Source organism: Abramis brama (assembly GCF_963993115.1).
Source record: "Abramis brama genome assembly, chromosome: 15".
NCBI classification, from domain to species: Eukaryota; Metazoa; Chordata; class Actinopteri; order Cypriniformes; family Leuciscidae; genus Abramis; species Abramis brama.
This window is the reverse complement of record NC_139977.1, coordinates 2566070-2585319: the sequence shown is the minus strand read 5'-3', so window position 1 is coordinate 2585319 and position 19250 is coordinate 2566070. Positions and strand designations below refer to the sequence as shown.

Sequence of the window (19250 nt, the reverse complement as noted above, 5' to 3'; positions counted from 1 at the left end):
AATACACCCATGCTAAAGTTGACTAAAAAGAGGAATAAAAAATCATATTTTGGAAAATGAACTTAATGCCTTAATTTAAAAAATTAGGAAAAATCCAACCTTTAAGGACACCAATTTTCTTTGTGAATGAATAATGTATCGTAAATAAATAAATGTTCTTCCTTAAAATACATGGTGCATAAGTGAGTACACCCCTATGTTAAATTCCCATAGAGGCAGGCAGATTTTTATTTTTAAGTATTTTTTTTAATTTTTTTTTAGGATACTATGCATCCTGATAAAGTTCCCTTGGCCTTTGGAATTAAAATAGCCCCACATCATCACATAGCCTTCACCATACCTAGAGATTGGCATGGGGTACTTTCCATAAGATCATCTCTCAATGCAAATCAAACTAGCTTTTAGGCTAACTGAAATAAAATCATGCCAATCTCTAGGTATGGTGAAGGCTATGTGATGATGTGGGGCTATTTTAATTCCAAAGGCCAAGGGAACTTTATCAGGATGCATAGTATCCTAAAAAAAAATATAAAAAAATACTTAAAAATAAAAATCTGCCTGCCTCTATGGGAATTTAACATACAATAATAACCAATATTTAAGAATCGGATAAAATTTCTCAAAAATGTCATGTTTTATTAAACGTGTTACTTTGTAGAATTCTTTAAGTAGAGAGACTGAAATGGTATATTCTTGTAAAATGCTCTCCAGTAATCTTGGTTTTATTTACAACTTTGAAAAAAATCTTAGTTTAGTAGTAACCTGATTATAACCCTTAGATTTACTCTGTTGAGATTGCACTTCTGTGTGGTAAACATTAACCTGGATTTATTAACATCCACTAATGCTGTGTTTTACCTAGTAACGTAAAATAACAGTAAGTCAGTGAAAGTTTCCATCGTGTCTGTGTTTGCAGGGTTGCTTTGTTTTTCAGGTGAGGAGAGAAGGCTCGGTCTGGTCTCATTTTCCATGGTAAACCACAAGATCTTACCGCACACAACTGTACTCAAACAACCAAACATACACAAAGCCTTGAGCAAGCGAAGAAGATCTGTCAAAAACACGCCCACCCACCCTCCACATCCCCAGACTCGACGCGACGGACACTCGCAGAGAGGCTTTTTCCTGATCCTTTCATCAGAACGTTTGGCTGGAAAGGATATAATTAAAAGCAGAAGTCGGCATAAATTAACACAGAGTGCGAGGGTCTGAATCAAAACCAAATACGGTCATATTTTGGATCTTTAACCCTCAGAACAAGCAGGGACGACACAAGTCTGGGATGATCTCATCCCGCTGTAAATCACACCGGAGATGAACTTCATCTGCCATTAAACAACAGGGAGTCTCCGCAGCGCCTCTTCAAACGCACTCGGATCTTTCTGAAGCTTCACTTCCACTCGTGAATCACACAAACACTCCTGAAAATAAAGCTTCTTCACAGGCAACAACTGATCCATGAGGAGTATCGGGCTTGTGCGGCTCATATAGTCTGATATAGTGGGAATATGGAGGGAAAAACAGCTCAAACTGAGCAAAAATATGCAATTTGGTGCGGAAATATGTGCAAAAGGAAAGATGAGATTCATGTAAATCAATGAGATATTTATAACAGTGTAACAGATACTCACATAAAATGCATTGAAATATCAATATCTGCTAATAATGTCTTAGTAAGATGATATTTTTTATGATCAAAGCTCTGTAGTTTTAAAACATAATGCAATACAATGATGATGGAGAGATGAACAAATAAACCTTCCTCAAAAGCATCATGATCATATTTGATACTCATGATTTCTCTAAAAAATTATGTTTGGATAATCAAGTAAACCAAAGCATCAGTCTGAAATATTACTAACAATATCAAACGATATTCCTTGATATAAATCAGAGCAGATTTGACAGCAAAAACACACGAGCTGAAGGAGGACGATTGTACAATTACACTAAAAGACTTTTACTTGATAAAACAATCTAAAGGCATGTGGTAGATTGTGTGCGACAGGTTTTTTCAGCAAAGTTTTGATCATATTAGAGGCATTCGAAATGTGCAGGCTTTATAGGGTTAACATTTCCATTGCACAAAAAGTTTTTTTATAGTGGAAAAAGGGGAATTTTCGGAAACACTTTACAATGTTCATTAGTTAACATGAACTAAGAATGAACAATACTTCTTCCGCATTTATTAATCTTAGTTAATATTAATTTCAACATTTACTAATACGTTTGTTAATGCACTGTGAACTAACATTAACAAAAAAATTAACAGCTGTATTGTTATTAACTAACATTAACAAAGATGAATAAATACAGTAACAAATATATTAATTGTTAGTTAATACATAACTAAAGTTAACTAATGAAAGTGTCACCGAATACCGATTTTTCAAATATTCTTCACACCAGGAAAAAAGGATCTTTTAAGGACTTTGGTTCTTCCATTGCTTTACTACGAACCCCCTCCCCCCCACACCCCCCCCCCCCCCCCCCCCCCCCCCCCCAAAAACCCCACACCCCACAACATTACGAGCTTTTCCAACAGTCCCTGGTTTTAAAGCTCGATTGCTAGGCGTGAATCGCGTTGGTTTTCGGACCCTGGAAACGTCGGTGACCGTCTACGTGCCTCAGAGCTCTCTGGCAGTGAAACGGTTAAGGAAGAAAAACGAGCCTTCGCCTTCGACTGTTTAAAGTCGTTCTCGACGAGGTGCACCAGGTGCGCCGCGTGGTTACAGCCTCAGTGTTTACTGCTGACTCCCTTCCGCAGGAGAGCAGCTTCACACCTTAGTTACTCCACAGCCCTACGCCCACACCTCCTCCAAGCCATCAGATAAGACGCAGACGGAGGGAAACACTCGCGTTCTCCTCCTCCTGCAGCTCCTGCAGCGTTTGCATGGTAGTAAAAGTGCAGTTGCACAAATACTCACAGGCATAACCACAGCACACCTCACCTTCACTCCACTCTCACTGAGACAGAGAAACCTCACTGAGATCACCCAGCACAGGATGTAGGATGTATGTCAGCGGCATCACACACACACACACACACACACACGCGTGTGCATGTGCGCTGATGAAAACAAACAGTTTAAAAGAAGTGCTAAATTCACCATTGCCGTCATGTAGCAACATGATTGTTGTAGAAGCGGGGGTTTCCCTGAAAATCGTTCTCATCTTACAAGAGAGCTACTTTTGAGATTGTCATTATGCTCCTTTTTTCTTTTTCCTCGAGATCCAAGAAGACCTTGTTCTGGGTCCCACAAGCGGAGAGCTATTTTTAGCGGCGAAATGCTTTCCAGTTGGCTTCAGACGATCATAAGAGGGGGAAAAACCGCACAGAAAACCACGCTCCATAAGGGAGCGGGCAGCAGATCTGGGATCTCCCTACTCTCACAGTGATCAGTTTGTGGCGACGGCCCGGCTGAAATGAACATCTATATTTCCATAACTGCAGCAGTCGCCAACATCCCCGCTCGTTACGCTCAATATTCCTCAATCCTGTGAGCAACACGTGTCCGACAGCTTCTGAGTGACGCTCCAGACGCCTTCCTTTAACACGCCATCACCATAAATGCTTAGTTTTATTATCAAAGATAATGCAATGCAATACATTAGTGAGATTCAGTTCCTGAAAAGCTTGATGATCATATTTGACACGAAGTTGCTTCAGTCTGAAATATTACTAACAATATCAAAGTTATTCTTGCATTTATTTGATATAAATCAGTGCAGATTTGACAGCAGAAACACACGAGCTGAAGGAGGACGATTGTACAATTGTACTAACTTGATAAAAGAGTTAGGGATGCACCGATATGAAAAGTTTGGCCGATAACGATAACCGATAATTCTTTATATTTGAAAGCCGATAACCGATATACTGGCCGATAAATCTAAATCCAGGTTTTTATATAATTAGTGAGAGCCTGATTACAAAAACAAAGTCTCACCATTAAAATCCATGTCCCAAACACACAATTATAATGTTCTCATTATAATGTTATGTAGCCGATATGTCAGACTGCACATGTTGCATTTAACTGTATCATATTTCAGGCATTTCAATAACGTCATGTTGAACAGTCGCATCTGAAGTGTCTCAGCTGAAGGAGATAATACATTATTTATCAGCTTTAATATATCTGCCAAATTTTCTTACCGGGCCGATAACGATAACATTAAAAATTAACATATCGGCCGATACCGATATGGTGGCCGATATATCGGGCATCCCTAGTTCTATTATCAAAGATAATGATAAAGATAATCATGAGATTCAGTTCCTCAAAAGCCTGATGATCATATTTGATACTCATGATTTTTCTACAAAATGATGTCTGGATAATCAAGTAAAACGAAGCTGCTTCAGTCTGAAATATTACTAACAAAATCAAAGTTATTCTTGCATTTATTTGATATAAATCAGTGCAGATTTGACAGAAGAAACACACGAGCTGAAGGAGGATGATTGTACAATTGTACTAAAAGACTTTTACTTGATAAAAGACTTAGGGATGCACCGATATGAAAAGTTTGGCCGATAACGATAACCGATAATTCTTTATATTTGAAAGCCGATAACCGATATATTGGCCAATAAATCTAAATCCAAATATTTATATAATTTTTGAGAGCCTGGTTACAAAAACAAAAGTCTCACTATGTTCTCATTATGATCTTATGTAGCCGATATGACAGACTTGCACATGTTGCACTACTTTACTGTATTTTACTTTTTTGAAGTGTTTCCAATCATATTTCAAGCAGTTCAATAACGTCATGTTGAACAGTGCACATCTGAAGTGTCTCAGCTGAAGGAGATAATACAATATCACTTTATATCAGCCAAATTTCCTTATTGGGCCGATAACTATAACATTAATAATGATCATATATCGGCCGATACTGATTTGGTGGCAAATATATTGTGAATCCCAAAAGAGAGTCTAAATGATCAATCAGACGACAGCTTGATTGAGGACAACAGGTACTTCAGCTGAAGTTAGTGCACATTATGAACTTCAAATACGAGCTTTAAATACGATGATTAAAGTAAACAACAATGTCGATAAATCTGAGATTGGGACGATGTGGCCATGTGTTTCTCAATATTTCACAGATCAGGACACACTAGAGAGAGCTGGTGTGACAGAGATAGTCATCATGAAGGAAGTAGGTTAGTCAGCTTTACCCTTCTCTGTCCCAAACACACACAGTAAACAACAGGCTATGATGACAACAGCAAGTGATTTGAGTACCAAGAAACCACACGAACAGCCTTTCATGGTAAACGTAACATCAGTGGCTCCTGGTCAATATGATGCCAGTATACAAATGATGCAACAAAGAGACATGCGATAAAAAAACCTCAACTACAGCTGTAAAAAAGGTAGTCTGTTTATTATTGTGTTGTTTCGTTGACCTGATACTCCAGTATTTGTTCAAAACAAACTATTTTACGTTGCACAATGTTATGCAAGTTCCCACCATGCACTGCAGCTTGAAATGATGTGGTAACTTATTAAATATGGCTTCATTTATGCTGCTGCTGTCACTGTTAGTTGGCTGATTAAGGGTTCAGAGATCATATCTTCACTGAATTAACATCTGTTGATCATCAACGTGTGTTTAGGAGTATGTGCGTCTCATCGTTCAACTGTTGGATTTAATACATTTGTCCATGTTTGCCTCAGCTAATCATGTAGTTGGCTTTGAAAATCAAACATACAGGTAAAAGAAATAGGTTTGAAATGCTAAACACTCTTTATTTGCCATGGAATCATTTTTATTTATTTAATAGATTACATGTTACTCATTAGATGAAAAGTATTGTCAGTTGTTAGTTGAGTTAACTTAAACTGATTGCAACCGGTTTCCTTGTTTTGTTTTTAAGTTGGGGCAACTTTTTGTCAGTGTGAAATCAAATGAACCACACAATATTTACAAACTGCAGATCTACGAACAGACTTAAGACAACGACACTACAGATTACATGATCAGTTTGAGATCAATCATCTTAAAGCGACAGTTCACCCAGAAACCCATGTGACTCACTTTCTTCAGCTGAATATAGAAGAACATATGGTAACACTTTCAATGAAGTCCATGCTTATAAATAAGTATAAATGGGGCTATAATTCATTATAAGAAAGTATTACTATTTTATAAATATATTCATAATGACTCAGAACATCATGCGTTTGCTTTTTCAATGTGCATGTTCATTATCCATCATACAATGGATCTATAATTCATTATAAGCATGGTCTTTATTGAAAGTGTTACTGAACATATTTTAAAGGTCCAAAAAAAAAAAAAAAAAGTTTTGGAACGGGGAGCGAATAACCATGTGTTCATCATTACCAAAACTGCAATATTTACACTTCTACATCCACACACACACGTTCGTTTACTCGAGTCTTTAATCTCGCACGCTCACGATCAACAAACACGAGACGTCACGTTTCACATCTGTGATGTAACAGAGTCGTTCATGACATCACAGAGCTGTTGATCTCGGGCTTTTCCCCTCGTAAACGCACAGCCGGAGCAGAAGAGCGGGATCTGGGAGTTGCGGGACACGCTGAGTTTGTCCCACAGGAGTGTGTGCTCTTCCACCGGGGTCAGCCAACGCCCCCAGCACCCGAATTAGTGCCGGGCCAGACCTACTGGAGCCTCAGCAGCCACAGGGGCGGCACACATGTGTGTGTGATCACACTCGCATCTGATACACATCTACCAGCAGCACTGCCACAGCTGGGTACAGCACACACATACACACACTCACTCACTCACTCTCACAAACCCAACCCCTAAACCTACCCATCACACACACACACACACACACACACACACACACACTCACTCTCACAAACCCAACCCCCTAAACCTACCCATCACACACACACACACACACACACTCACTCTCACAAACCCAACCCCCTAAACCTACCCAACACACACACACACACTAACCCGACCCCTAAACCTACCCATCACACACACACACACACACACACACACACACTCACACTAACCCGACCCCTAAACCTACCCATCACACACACACACACACACACACACACACACACACACACACACACACACACACACACACACACACACACACACACACACACACACACACACACACACACACACACACACACACACACACACACACTCACACTAACCCGACCCCTAAACCTACCCATCACACACACACACACACACACACACACACTAACCCAACCCCTAAACCTACCCAACACACACACACACACACACACACAACCCCTAAACCTACTCGTCACACAAAACTTTCTGCATTTTTACATTTTCCAAAAAAAACTCCTTCTGTGTGATTTATAAGCTTGTTTCCTCAATTTAGGTCCACAGTGACACGAGTCCCCATGAGTGTGTGTGTGCATTCAGGCTGAAGTCCCCACTGGGATAGAAAAACATGTACACTCACACACACTCACTGCCGTCCCACAGATCAGTGGGAATCAATGATTTAACATGATGGAAAACTGAGCAATTCACAAACGACTGGACGGATCAAACTCATCTAGGACACATCAACAGACTCAGAGCCGGACTCAAACCTCGTCCTCATTAACCAGGTTCGTTCGCCACTGCAAGCGGTAAAATGGGATGAATATTACTACATAAAAGTATGTTTACAAGAATTAATATTCAGTGATATTATCGGCTGGATAATGACACTAGCTTTGCAACATCAACACTATTATTGAACTGACTTGAGCTGAATATCTATCGTCTTCTTTAGCGCTGCTTTATAGTTGAATGATAATTGGTTTCATTAGTGAAGAACTTGAACACTGTGAAACAGCTTGCATAAATCTATAGAAACTTGATGTAGAGTAAGAGATCATTTTGTGCTATAACAACTAAATTAGCTAAAGTTTCAATTTATTTCCTTTAACACATTGGCTGGTGCATCATCAACATCCTACACATGCTAATCTTATAATTACAAGTTAAAGTGAATGCACATTATTCTTAAAGAGGCTCTATTATCACAAAGGCTCTACTAGAACAGGTTTTCCTGCTTGAATGTTGATTATTTTCCTCATATTCTCCATTGTTGCGGCTCCTCTCTTCCCAGTCTGTCAATAACGCTCTGTTTACTTCCTGTCTCTATGAAGCCCCTCCTTCTGAAAAGCACACTGTGCTCTGATTGGTCGGCTGGAGCAGTGTGTTGTGATTGGTCGAGCGCTTCGAATGTGTTTTGGGAATGCCCCGCCCCTTACCATAACCGCCAGTTTAACACACTACTAACTAACTCAACTAGGCCCCGCCCCTTTATTCTGCGTATGAATTATTATAATGAGGAATATTGAGACGTGTTCGTTCCCGGAAGAAACTCAAGACTACAATGGAGGCGTTTCAGGAGTTCAGAAACACTGACACTGATATAGAGAAGAACTGGAGCTTTTTCATGATCGAACAGCAACAATACACACTACTTTGATACTTCTGAGAATCAGTCTCAGCTTTCAAATTCTGTCAATTTTATAATTAATTTCACTCAATAAATGTGTGTTTGTGTCTCTTTAATGTGTGCCAGATCTCAGTTCATCTCTTCCTCTACTAGTTACAGCAGCAAATAAACATCAGTGAACATCAGAAGGAATGTTGAAAGATACAGAACAACTTACGTCTCATGTAATCGATCAATCAGTGTTTCAACCACCGAAAAAAGTCAATAAAACAGCTTGTGAACAATAATGTCACGTAACGTCACATTTTCCTCAGAAAAGCCATTCAACGTCCATAAACTAAAGTGACCAGATGTTCCCTTTTTACAGCAAAACAACCCACAAACCCACATTACAAAAAAGCCCGCCCAACATACAGCAGCAGTCGTCTGGTGTTTATTTTCACCAACAGGTGGCGCTGCGAGCTACGCTGACTCTACTGGACGCGCGCCGCTAATTCATGAAGAACGTAACCTGGACGAGCGCAGAGCACCATTATCGTCACTTATTACACGGCTCTGAGGAATACTTGATTCTGATTGGTCAATCGCTCCATCCAGCGGTATATTATTCCCAGATAACAACCTCTGAGATCAGAAACACAGGCTCATCCGGGTCACTGAAGTCAGCAGCGCTATACACTCGCCAGGAACGGGTTTTCTTCGTGGAAGTCAAATCAATATTTTGTGTACAGTTATGTCATCCAGTATCGTGGACTCGCTCTCTCTTGTTTCATACAAACGCAGATGCTGCCATTTTACGACTATTGTTTTGTACACTGCTGGATTATAAGATACAAACAGGTACGGTTTTAAAACAGTTTAATCTGAAATCAATATCTCTAATCCTCATAATTATTTATGTGTTGAAATGCAGTGTAATAAGTGTATGACTGTATACCGTATCTCTTAAATATCCGTCTAGTTTGAACTCGCCGCTGAAACTGCTCTCTCCGCGGAAGCTTTGCGTTTAAAAACCTGATCAAATATTTAAACTCAGATCAATATTTTGTGTCTAATTATTCACTTATGTGGCAAGTATCCGTGTAATAAGTGTGATAATGTACATCCAGCCGGTTGTTATCTCAGAATAAACCCCTTCAGGCTGATGAAGACCTGATCCTGATCACCCCGTCAGGGTTTATTCTGAGATAACAACCGGCTGGATCTACATTATCCCTTACTTATCAAAAGAAACAGCGTTATTGCTTTCAAGGTAGTAACATACTAACTATTCATGTTAAATTACAGTAATAATGTTAGTATGTGCTTTATAACAGGGCCTCAACAGGATTTTAAAAGTCCACAAAAGTTCTGCAGTCACAACGCAGATATTTCCACACATCTTAACAATATACTACAAAAAATAATATTGTAAACTAAACAATTACACTTGCAACAAATACATTTGCAGAATATACTTTCTGCTTAAAATAAGCCTAAAATGCAAATAAACAAGCCCAAATAAGGATAGTAAGAGTCATTAAAGCACAAACGTAACAAAACATTCAAAAAAAGTTTGAATTTCTGTATTCAGAAATAGCTTGTGAAAAATGAAAATATTAACTAAAATTATTAAATATTTGTTAAATACTTTTATTTATCATATCATATTTAGGTTGTTTTATTTTTGTAATGTGTTTTTGTAAAGTCATAATTTTGATATATTATTGTTTTGAACTGCTTGCTATATACTATTCATTTTCTTCTGCTTGCTATTTAGGCTAATATTCATTTTCTTTTCATTGTTTTTTTGTGAGTGCTAAATAATTAAATAATAATCAAACTAAATCATAATAATGATTAAATGTTTTTAATAATATTGGGAACCCACAACAATTAAAAAACAAAAACTGTATGAATTGAATATATATATATATATATATATATATATATATATAAAATTATTAGTATAATTGGCATAGTATAACTATATATATATATATATTCCCAATTTTTTTATTAATAAATAAGTGATATTTTGACCACTCAAATAGGAAATGTCCCTGGTTTCAATTTCAGAAATCTGCTCACCTTACCATAAACTCTATAGTCAACTATAAAAATAAAAAAAAGAACACTAGAAAGGATAAATTAATATATGCACTATATATTTAGTTAACCTGTTAACCTTCATTATTTAATGTATGTTTGCATACATCTGTCATGAAAAGTTATGACAGCCACTGAAATATATTTTATATTTCAACAACAAATTGAAGTAGAAACCTTTTTATCACTGTATCACTCAAATTTAGTGTTGATTACTATATCTAAAAGTAAATAGCAATTGAGTTTGGACTAATTTGTTGCTAATTTTAACCTTTATCATCAATGTACAAACTGACAGAGTTCCCCATACTCTATGGTTCATAAAACTAGATTGTATTCTGAAGAAAAACATCCAAATGACTATATATATATATATATATATATATATCCAATTGAGATCAGAATCAAATCAAGAGCTTGTGAGTCGTGGTAACAACTGTGCAGAACGCGTTTGTTCATGACATCCCTGCAATGATTGCCATCATTTAACAGTCTTTCAGTGACTTTCCTACAGGACGTCTGGAGAACTGGTCGGGGGAGAACGACTCCACACACACACACCTGGGTGAGAACGAGCCGGCTCACCTCTCACACTCATCTACAAGACAAAACACCCGCTCGCATCACACATGCGTCACTAACTGGGACTCGACTGACTGCCAGAAACTAATAAGTTAGCCTTGAGGTGGGGGATTTTCTTTCACTTTTAGTAGTGGGCTGATTCATTAAGAGAGAGTTTGACATACAGTAGCACAAACACCGATATGAAACAGCAGTCTGGATCTCAAACTGGTAAACTCAGAAAGAAATCTTCAGACTGTGAGAGATTTATTTGAAGTGGGAGTCTTCAAATAAATCCTGCTTTGCTTACGATTCAATTGGACTAATTTTTCCTGCGCTTTATTAAAGGTGGCTTAAGTGTTGTAACACTTGTTTCCTGACAAGACAATTGGTCGAATCAACACAGAGACACAATGTCCAACATCAAATCAACATGATTGCTTAAAATGATAACTATAAAAAATTGAATTCTGAATTCAGGCACAGAAACTGCACTTGTTAAAATTACAAATGACTTACTTTTAGCTTCTGACCAACACTGCATCTCAATACTAGTTTTAGTGCTGTGTTCGACACTATAGATCATAAAATACTCTTAGACCAACTACAAAATTACACTGGTATTCAGGGTCAAGCATTAAGCCTATCAGACTGTTATCATTATGTCTATTTAAATTAAAAAAATAAATTAAAAAAAATCGAAGATAACTTCAGTAAATTATGGAGTGCCACAAGGGTCTGTTTTAGGCCCTCTGCTATTTAATATATATATGCTGATGCTTGGTGATATAAGAAAGCATGGGATTAGTTTCCACTGTTATGTCGATGATACTAAGTCATGGGTCACCAAACTAAGGCCCGTGGGGCGACTCAGGCCCGCCACCCCCCTTTGACTGGCCCCCCAGCCCCTCTGCCCCCCACTACTTGAACCAGCCCTATGAGGCAATCCCCAAAAGTCATCATGGACGGTACGTCATGGTACGGGCGTCACGGTTTGGTGCATACATTTACACGGAGAATACACGGTATAAAAATAAATAAAACTCGCGTGCAATTTTATTAATGTAATGCGGAACTACTGTTAGATACGCGGATTCTTTAGGGACACCTAATCTGTAGCTCCGCCTTAGCTCTGAAGCAGACTGCGATGGTAAGATTGCAATGCTGGAATATGTTGAGAGAGAGGTGTGGGCGCGATCGAAAAGTCGTAAAGTGTTTACTTATATTTGTGTGCGTGTGTGTGTGTGTGTGTGTGAGTGAGAGTGAGAGTGTGTGAGGCACGGCCGCGATCGAACAGTGGAAACATAAAAACATACTCTGTCATTCAGTTTATACAGGACATCATTCAAACTGCAAAGTGTTTGTTACTGTTAATTAAATTTTTAAGGAAAACAAATATATTAATCTGAAATGTAGCAGATTAATTTTCAATTCATTCAGGTACAATTACCAAACATATCAAGGTATTTTTATTAATTGAATTAATAAACTAATTTTATAAAACTATTGTCAGTGCACTACAAATAAACTGGTTCTATGCTTTTACTTTATTAATAAAAACGATTATTTGTGAAGAATAACTTTAATTAAAACAAAGTGTGAAGACTCGATTACAACTTTTGCAAACCACTAGTAAAGATAAACAAATATGTGCCAGGAATCAAGTGTGGATATAGTAGTGTGGATATAGTAGTGTGGATATAGTAGTGTGGATATAGTAGTGGGGATGGCTGTGCCAGGCTAGTAATCTCTACTACACAATGAGGCCTGCTGGTGGTCATTTTGGTCTGGGTCATACAATTCTATGTTATATAGCTGACCCGGCCCCGGCCCCCCATCACAGTCAGGAACGATAATGTGGCCCCCAGAGAAAAAAGTTTGGTGACCCCTGTACTAAGTTATATATCAGTCTGGAGCTCAAACAAAACCTCTCAATGTGATAAACTCAGACTGTGAGTGATATGAAGATGTACGAGTCTTCATATAAATCCTTTTGATTCATTCAGACTAATTTTTCTGCACTTTATTAAAAGGAGGTGAAGACTGTCGTCACTGAATGGAAGCACAGAAAATACATTTCCTGACAAAACAATTGGTTGAAAAAAAAAAATCAAAGATAATGTCAGTATTTTAGGCCCTCTGCTATTTGGCCGCTTGGTAATATTACAAGAAAACATGGGATTAGTTTCCACTCTTTTGTCGATGATACTAAGTTATAAATAAGTTTGGAGCTCAAACAAAACCTGTCAATGTGATAAACTCAGACTCTGGGTGATATGAAGACGTACGAGTCTTCAAATAAATCTTTTTGACTCATTTTTTTGTCGTCACCGAATGGAAGCACAGAAAGAGAGAGTCTGTATCTCAATACTAGTTTTAGTGCTGTGTTCGACACTATAGATCATAAAATACTGTTAGATTGACTACAAAATTGCACTGGTATTCAGGGACTGATTCAGATTGCTACCATTTTGTCAATTTAAACGGGGAAAATCAAATCAAAGATAACGTCAGTAAATTATGGAGTGCCACAAGGGTCTGTTTTAGGCCCTCTGCTATTTTCAATATATATGCTTTATTTTATTATTTTCCTTTATATTCTATTATTTACTTGTTATCAATGTAAAGCTGCTTTGAAACAGACTTGCTGCCGCTTGCTAATATTATAAGAAAGCATGGGATTAGTTTCCACTGTTATGTCGATGATACTAAGTTATATATCAGTCTGAAGCTCAAACAAAACCTCTCAATGTGATAAACTCAGACTGTGAGTGATAAGAAGACGTATGAGTCTTCAAATAATTCCTTTTGACTCATTTGGGCTAATTTTTCTGTCGTCAAGCACAGAAAATACATTTCCTGACAAGACAATAGATAAAATCAACACAGAGACACAATGTCCTCGTTTCACAGGGAAATCAAACACTGAAACCCTGTCCAGTCGCTGAAGCTGCTACATCATCTGCCTCACACCTTGATAAAAGTCCTCTTCATCTGAGAAGAATTTGCTCGACAGCCCTGACTTCAGGCGCTTGACATGTTTGAGCACGGCTCCGAGACGACTTAAACACCTGTCCTCTCTCTCTCTCTCTCTCTCTCTCTTTCTCTCGCGAGCGGTGGAACAGACACGACCACACCAATAATTACAGCTATAAACACCTGAGGGGATCCGACAGGTTTTGATAGTTTCCCAAATATTTCCGGCTCCATAAATAACTCTGCAGATTCGTCCGCAGGCGCTCGCTTCAAAGACCAAGGCCAAGTGGGGTCTGTTATCAATATTTGTATTTTAATACGAAGTTGGCGTGATTTAACCTCCGGCTGAAGGAGATGTGAGCTTTGAGCTTCACGCACGCTTGCGACACGCGGTCATTGTGCCTTGAGTTTTCAGACCTACAACTTGCAAGCTTTCCAACGGCACATTGTGTCCGTATTGAAGTGGCAGAATGGGTTAAAGAGCTTTTTTCTTAAAGAGGGTGTAATCCAGTGTCTGTTACTTATCGCCGTCAGTCAGAGCTGCTCTGGATGGATTATGACACAAAGCCAGTGTTCGTCTATTGTCTACTCCAAGAACAAGCCCTGAGCTTCGACTTCAGTCAATCGCCAACACTTAAGAGTTTAATTGTCAACTCAACAAGGGATCCCCGATGGTCGTGTAAAATCAGCAGCTTAGCTGTGCATTGTGGGTAAAGAGCTTGAATCAAGAACACAAACATCAATTATAATCTTCACTTTTTTGGCACTAAGAAAAATCCTTGAATTTGGAAGACCTTACAGTTAGCTTTACAGAGGAAAATCACTTGACTTCGGATGGGACTGATGAAAAGAGCGTTAAACAAATAATAAAAAAAACACTAGTTGTGGCATAAACACTAATCATAACAACGTTTCCCGTATATGACGTCCATGAACATTCATATCGACTCACTGAACAGCATTAAAAGTTGAGAAAAACCTGGAAGACACTTCAAAAATTTCATTTCACAGCTATACGGGACTTTCACAAAGCCACCATATCATCATCATTATCATTCCTACATATGCTTTCATAAAGACACAGTAGGGTTTTCGTTCAGGTTTTTGTGTGTATGTTGGTAAATCTGTGAACTTTCCAGTTGAAAAAAAGCGCAAGATACAGAACTGGTGTAATTACAGGCTTATAACTACACTTCAGGTGCGTTTCATAAGAAACCTTTTCAAGAGCTACAATCTGGATTCAGTTACTGTACACGTGTTTTTCTTCATAAATACACTATATCCACACAAACATGGCGAAAGACTTCAGACAAATGACAAGTAAGATAATGATGTCATGCTACATCATTATCGAAGTAATAAGCACGATTATACGCAAGTAGACCGTTAATTTACGGTCGACGGCATCAAGGTTCGCACACATGCACACAAACACAATTAGATATGCATCAATGACTTGAAGAACCACGTCCCAATAATACAATGACAATCAACACAAACGTGTGCATCATGACACACAAACTCCACGAGAAACGCATGCATTGCTGTAAGTTTGAACAGATCTAAAGCAATGTGAATGTCTACTGATCTTAAAGGGACATCTTACCTAAAGAATGTTAGATATACAAACCTGCATGAGATATTTTGCACACCATTGACCTCCATAGTATCAAAGAAAACACTATGGAAGTCAATGGTACCCCACAATTGTTTGGTTACCCATAATCTTCAAAAATATCTTCCTTTGTGTTCAACAGAAGAAACTCATACAGGTTTGAAACAACCCGAGGGCGAGTAAATGATACATTTTTTGGGTGTACTGTCCCTTTAAGATAAAACACAATTAGATATTCATCGAACCACGTCCCAATAATACAAGGACAAACAACATAAATGTGTGCATCATGACACCAAAACTTCACGTGCATTGCTGTAAGTTTGAACAGATCTAAAGCAGTGTGAACGTCTACTGAGCTTAAAGGGACAGTTCACCCTAAAAAAAAGTAATTTATTCACCCTATATTTTGGACACCATTGGCCTCCATAGTATGAAAGAAAATACTATGGAAGTCAATGGTACCCCATAATTGTTTGATTACCCATATTCTTCAAAAATATCTTCCTTTGTGTTCAACAGAAGAAACTCATACAGGTTTGAAACAACCCGAGGGTGGGTAAATGATTCATTTTTTTGTGTGTACTGTCCCTTTAAGAGTCGCATCAAAGGAATGGATGGAGTGGGATTCTCTTCTTCTAGTGTAATTACAGGCCTGTCTTCAGCTGTTCCCACACACACACCTGGACTCTAATGATCGCATCCTAATGGAAGAACTTACGGCTGGAGAGACGGGTCCGTTCGGGAGGTACGGCTCGGGAAGCATCAGGAACGGGTATCCAGAGTACGACGCCTTATACATTCCACCATCGTGATGTTTGGGCACTGGAGAAAATGAGAGCGAGAAGAACAATAAATCTCTGAACTTGTGAAAACTTTGTCTTTATGACCTCCAGAAAGCCTCTTGTGTTGTACACGTATTTATAGCCGCTCTTGTAAAATATATAACGATGATCAATCACAGGTTCACTTCAAAGCGGTTTCGGTTCTAAAACACAAATAACGGAAATAGATCAAACATGTTTGTGATAGACAAAACACACACAAAAAAAATGAGTCAACGGCGTATTTACTGATGCGGATTTCAGGTTTTCCCCGAGAAAAGTCCATCCGTTGCGTATCAGACCTAGATGAAAGTTTTTAATTTTCCCAATTAAAGACGCTTTAAATCAAGATGAATATTAAATGAAAACTATTTTTTACTTTAAGCAGCGTTTTTCCAAACAAGAAACGTCGTCTGATTTAGCGCATTTCCGGAGACAATTTTGTCTCTAAAAGCCACACGCACAGATTTGTGTAAATAAGGTCATACACACACACACACAGATTTGTGTAAATAAGGTCATACACACACACACACACAGATTTGTGTAAATAAGGTCATACATACATACACACACACACACACACACACACACACAGATTTGTGTAAATAAGGTCATACACACACACACACACACACACACAAACACACACACACACAAAACAAACAAAAACAAGTTTGTGTGTGTGTATACAAGTGTGGGTTTGTGAGTGTGTGAGAATGTATAGTGTGTGTCTAAGTGTGTGAGTTTGATTGTGTGTGTTTGTGAATGTATGTGTGAGAGTGTGCAGTGTGTGTCTAAGTGTGCGTGTGTGTGTGTGTGTGTGTGTGTATGTGCATGTGCATGTGAGAGAGTGTATGTGTGTGAGTGTGTGTGTCTAAGTGTGTAAAGTGTGTGAGTCTAAGTGTGTGAGTCTAAGTGTGTGTATAGCGTGTGTATAGTGTGTGAAGTCTCACCGTCGTCCAGATGTTCTCGTTTATCAGTGTAGATCCTCTGATCCTCCTGCTGTCCTCTTCTGATCACCTGCTCATTACAAACACACTTTATTTCACTCACACGAACATCATCCACAGCACACACACACACACGCACGCACGCACACACACGCACACACTTACGGCAGGGTGCGTGTTGTTCTGGCTGATCTCGGACTCGTTGACCAGAGATGACTTGAGATCGGCCAGGTCTCTCTCCGTGAACGCGCTCTCGCGGATCTTCTCCTCGTGATCTCCTCCTTCATCTTTAAACGCGATCATCTCATCATTCGCCCCGAGATCATCTCCTCCTCCGCCGTTCAGCTGCGGCATACTGTACTCTACCAGACAACTTTACTAATCTACTTCTGAGTGTTGTTGTTGTCGTTGTTTTGCGCGCTCGGATGAGCGTTGGAGACCCGCGCGAGAGAGGAAAACTTCTGTGTGCTGTGACGAGCCGCGCGCGACTTGAAAGTAACAAACAGTCGCGCTTTAGAACAGCGAAGATCAAAGAGACCGAGAGTGATTGACAGCTGAAATGAGCCGAGTGGGGGGGCGCTCTTAAAGGGACACGACACTTTTGAGTTTCAGGGCTTTTTTGATGAGATCGTAAGAAACTATTATATACACACGAATAAATGCACACAAAAAAATGAAAAGCATTTAAGGAGGGATGTAATTGATAAATATTTTAGACCATCCCAATTATTAAGAAACATGGGTTTCGCTTCACTGAAATATAAAGTGAGAATCAGCGCGTAAATGAGAGAGTTGATGGAGGTAAAATGAGCCAGAATGAAGCCATCATCAAAGAGTTTAATGTGTTTTTTAGCAATCGAGCAATAAACCAAGAGAAAGAGCTCCAGTTTTCCTTGAGAAGAATTTCTTGAAGTTAGAAGAGATTTTCTCTTTTTAATATGATTTATTGGCATAACAATTTTTTTGGATGTTTATATTGGCAAAAAGTCAACACATATTGGGGGGGAGGGGGCATCACAACATTTTTATATAAATTATTTTATTATAAATTATAAATATAATTTTAGAAGAAATATGTAATATAAGAATATTCTGAATGTATTGAAACAGCCTGTATATCAACACCCAATTACATGTTACTACAACTAATTACCCATATTAGTTACTACACAAAATAATGGCATACTAAATACATATGCTGATCAGACTTGGTGAAAAGTATGAAGTTGTGTGTAAAACACAGAGCATCACCTTCTTGTGCATGACTTATTTTTAGTTTTGACTCTTGTTCAGTGTTGAGTTTTAATGGGAAATAATAATAATAATGATGGCTTCCTTCATTCCTCCCCATGCTGTGCAATAATATCTGGGTACATTTACTGTCATGATCTACAGCTGGGAATAAGAATTAAATACAAACACAAATGTGTCTGGTATTTGCATAAGGCTGCATATTTATACAATATCTTCCATGCATATTAATAAATGGATTAAAAATGGCCTCTTTAATGCATGCAAATCTAAATTATAAATGAGACCTTGTTTATTTGCCTTGATTAAATATAGACAGCTGCTGATCATGGAAGCAGTTTTTCCACATCATTTTCCTAATGATTTCTCAGTGTTTTCCAGCGTCCTGAGCTGATATTTGCATGCCGTCAGTCGGACAGAGTCGAGTCAGATTGAGGGATTTGTCCTCGGCTTGGCCTAGATCATTTCTTTATCTTCTGCACAGACTTCAGATGTCAGAAGTGTATAATTTACCA

The 19250-nt window shown here is 38.4% G+C and overlaps 1 protein-coding gene across 4 annotated transcripts in view; it reads right to left on the bottom strand.

Moving 5' to 3' along the window:
• The window catches only part of tcf7 (transcription factor 7), a 71082-nt gene extending 53068 nt beyond the window's left edge, over positions 1-18014 (bottom strand). For all 4 annotated transcript variants that reach the window (XM_084137005.1, XM_084137006.1, XM_084137003.1 and 1 more), the window contains exons 1-3: positions 17650-18014; positions 17488-17554; positions 16429-16532 (exon numbers count right to left, since the gene is read on the bottom strand). In XM_084137005.1, the coding sequence (XP_083993131.1) occupies positions 16429-16532; positions 17488-17554; positions 17650-17838 (360 nt within the window). In that variant the 5' untranslated portion in view covers positions 17839-18014. The remainder of the gene's footprint in view (positions 1-16428; positions 16533-17487; positions 17555-17649) is intronic.
• Between the last annotated feature and the right edge of the window lie 1236 nt (positions 18015-19250).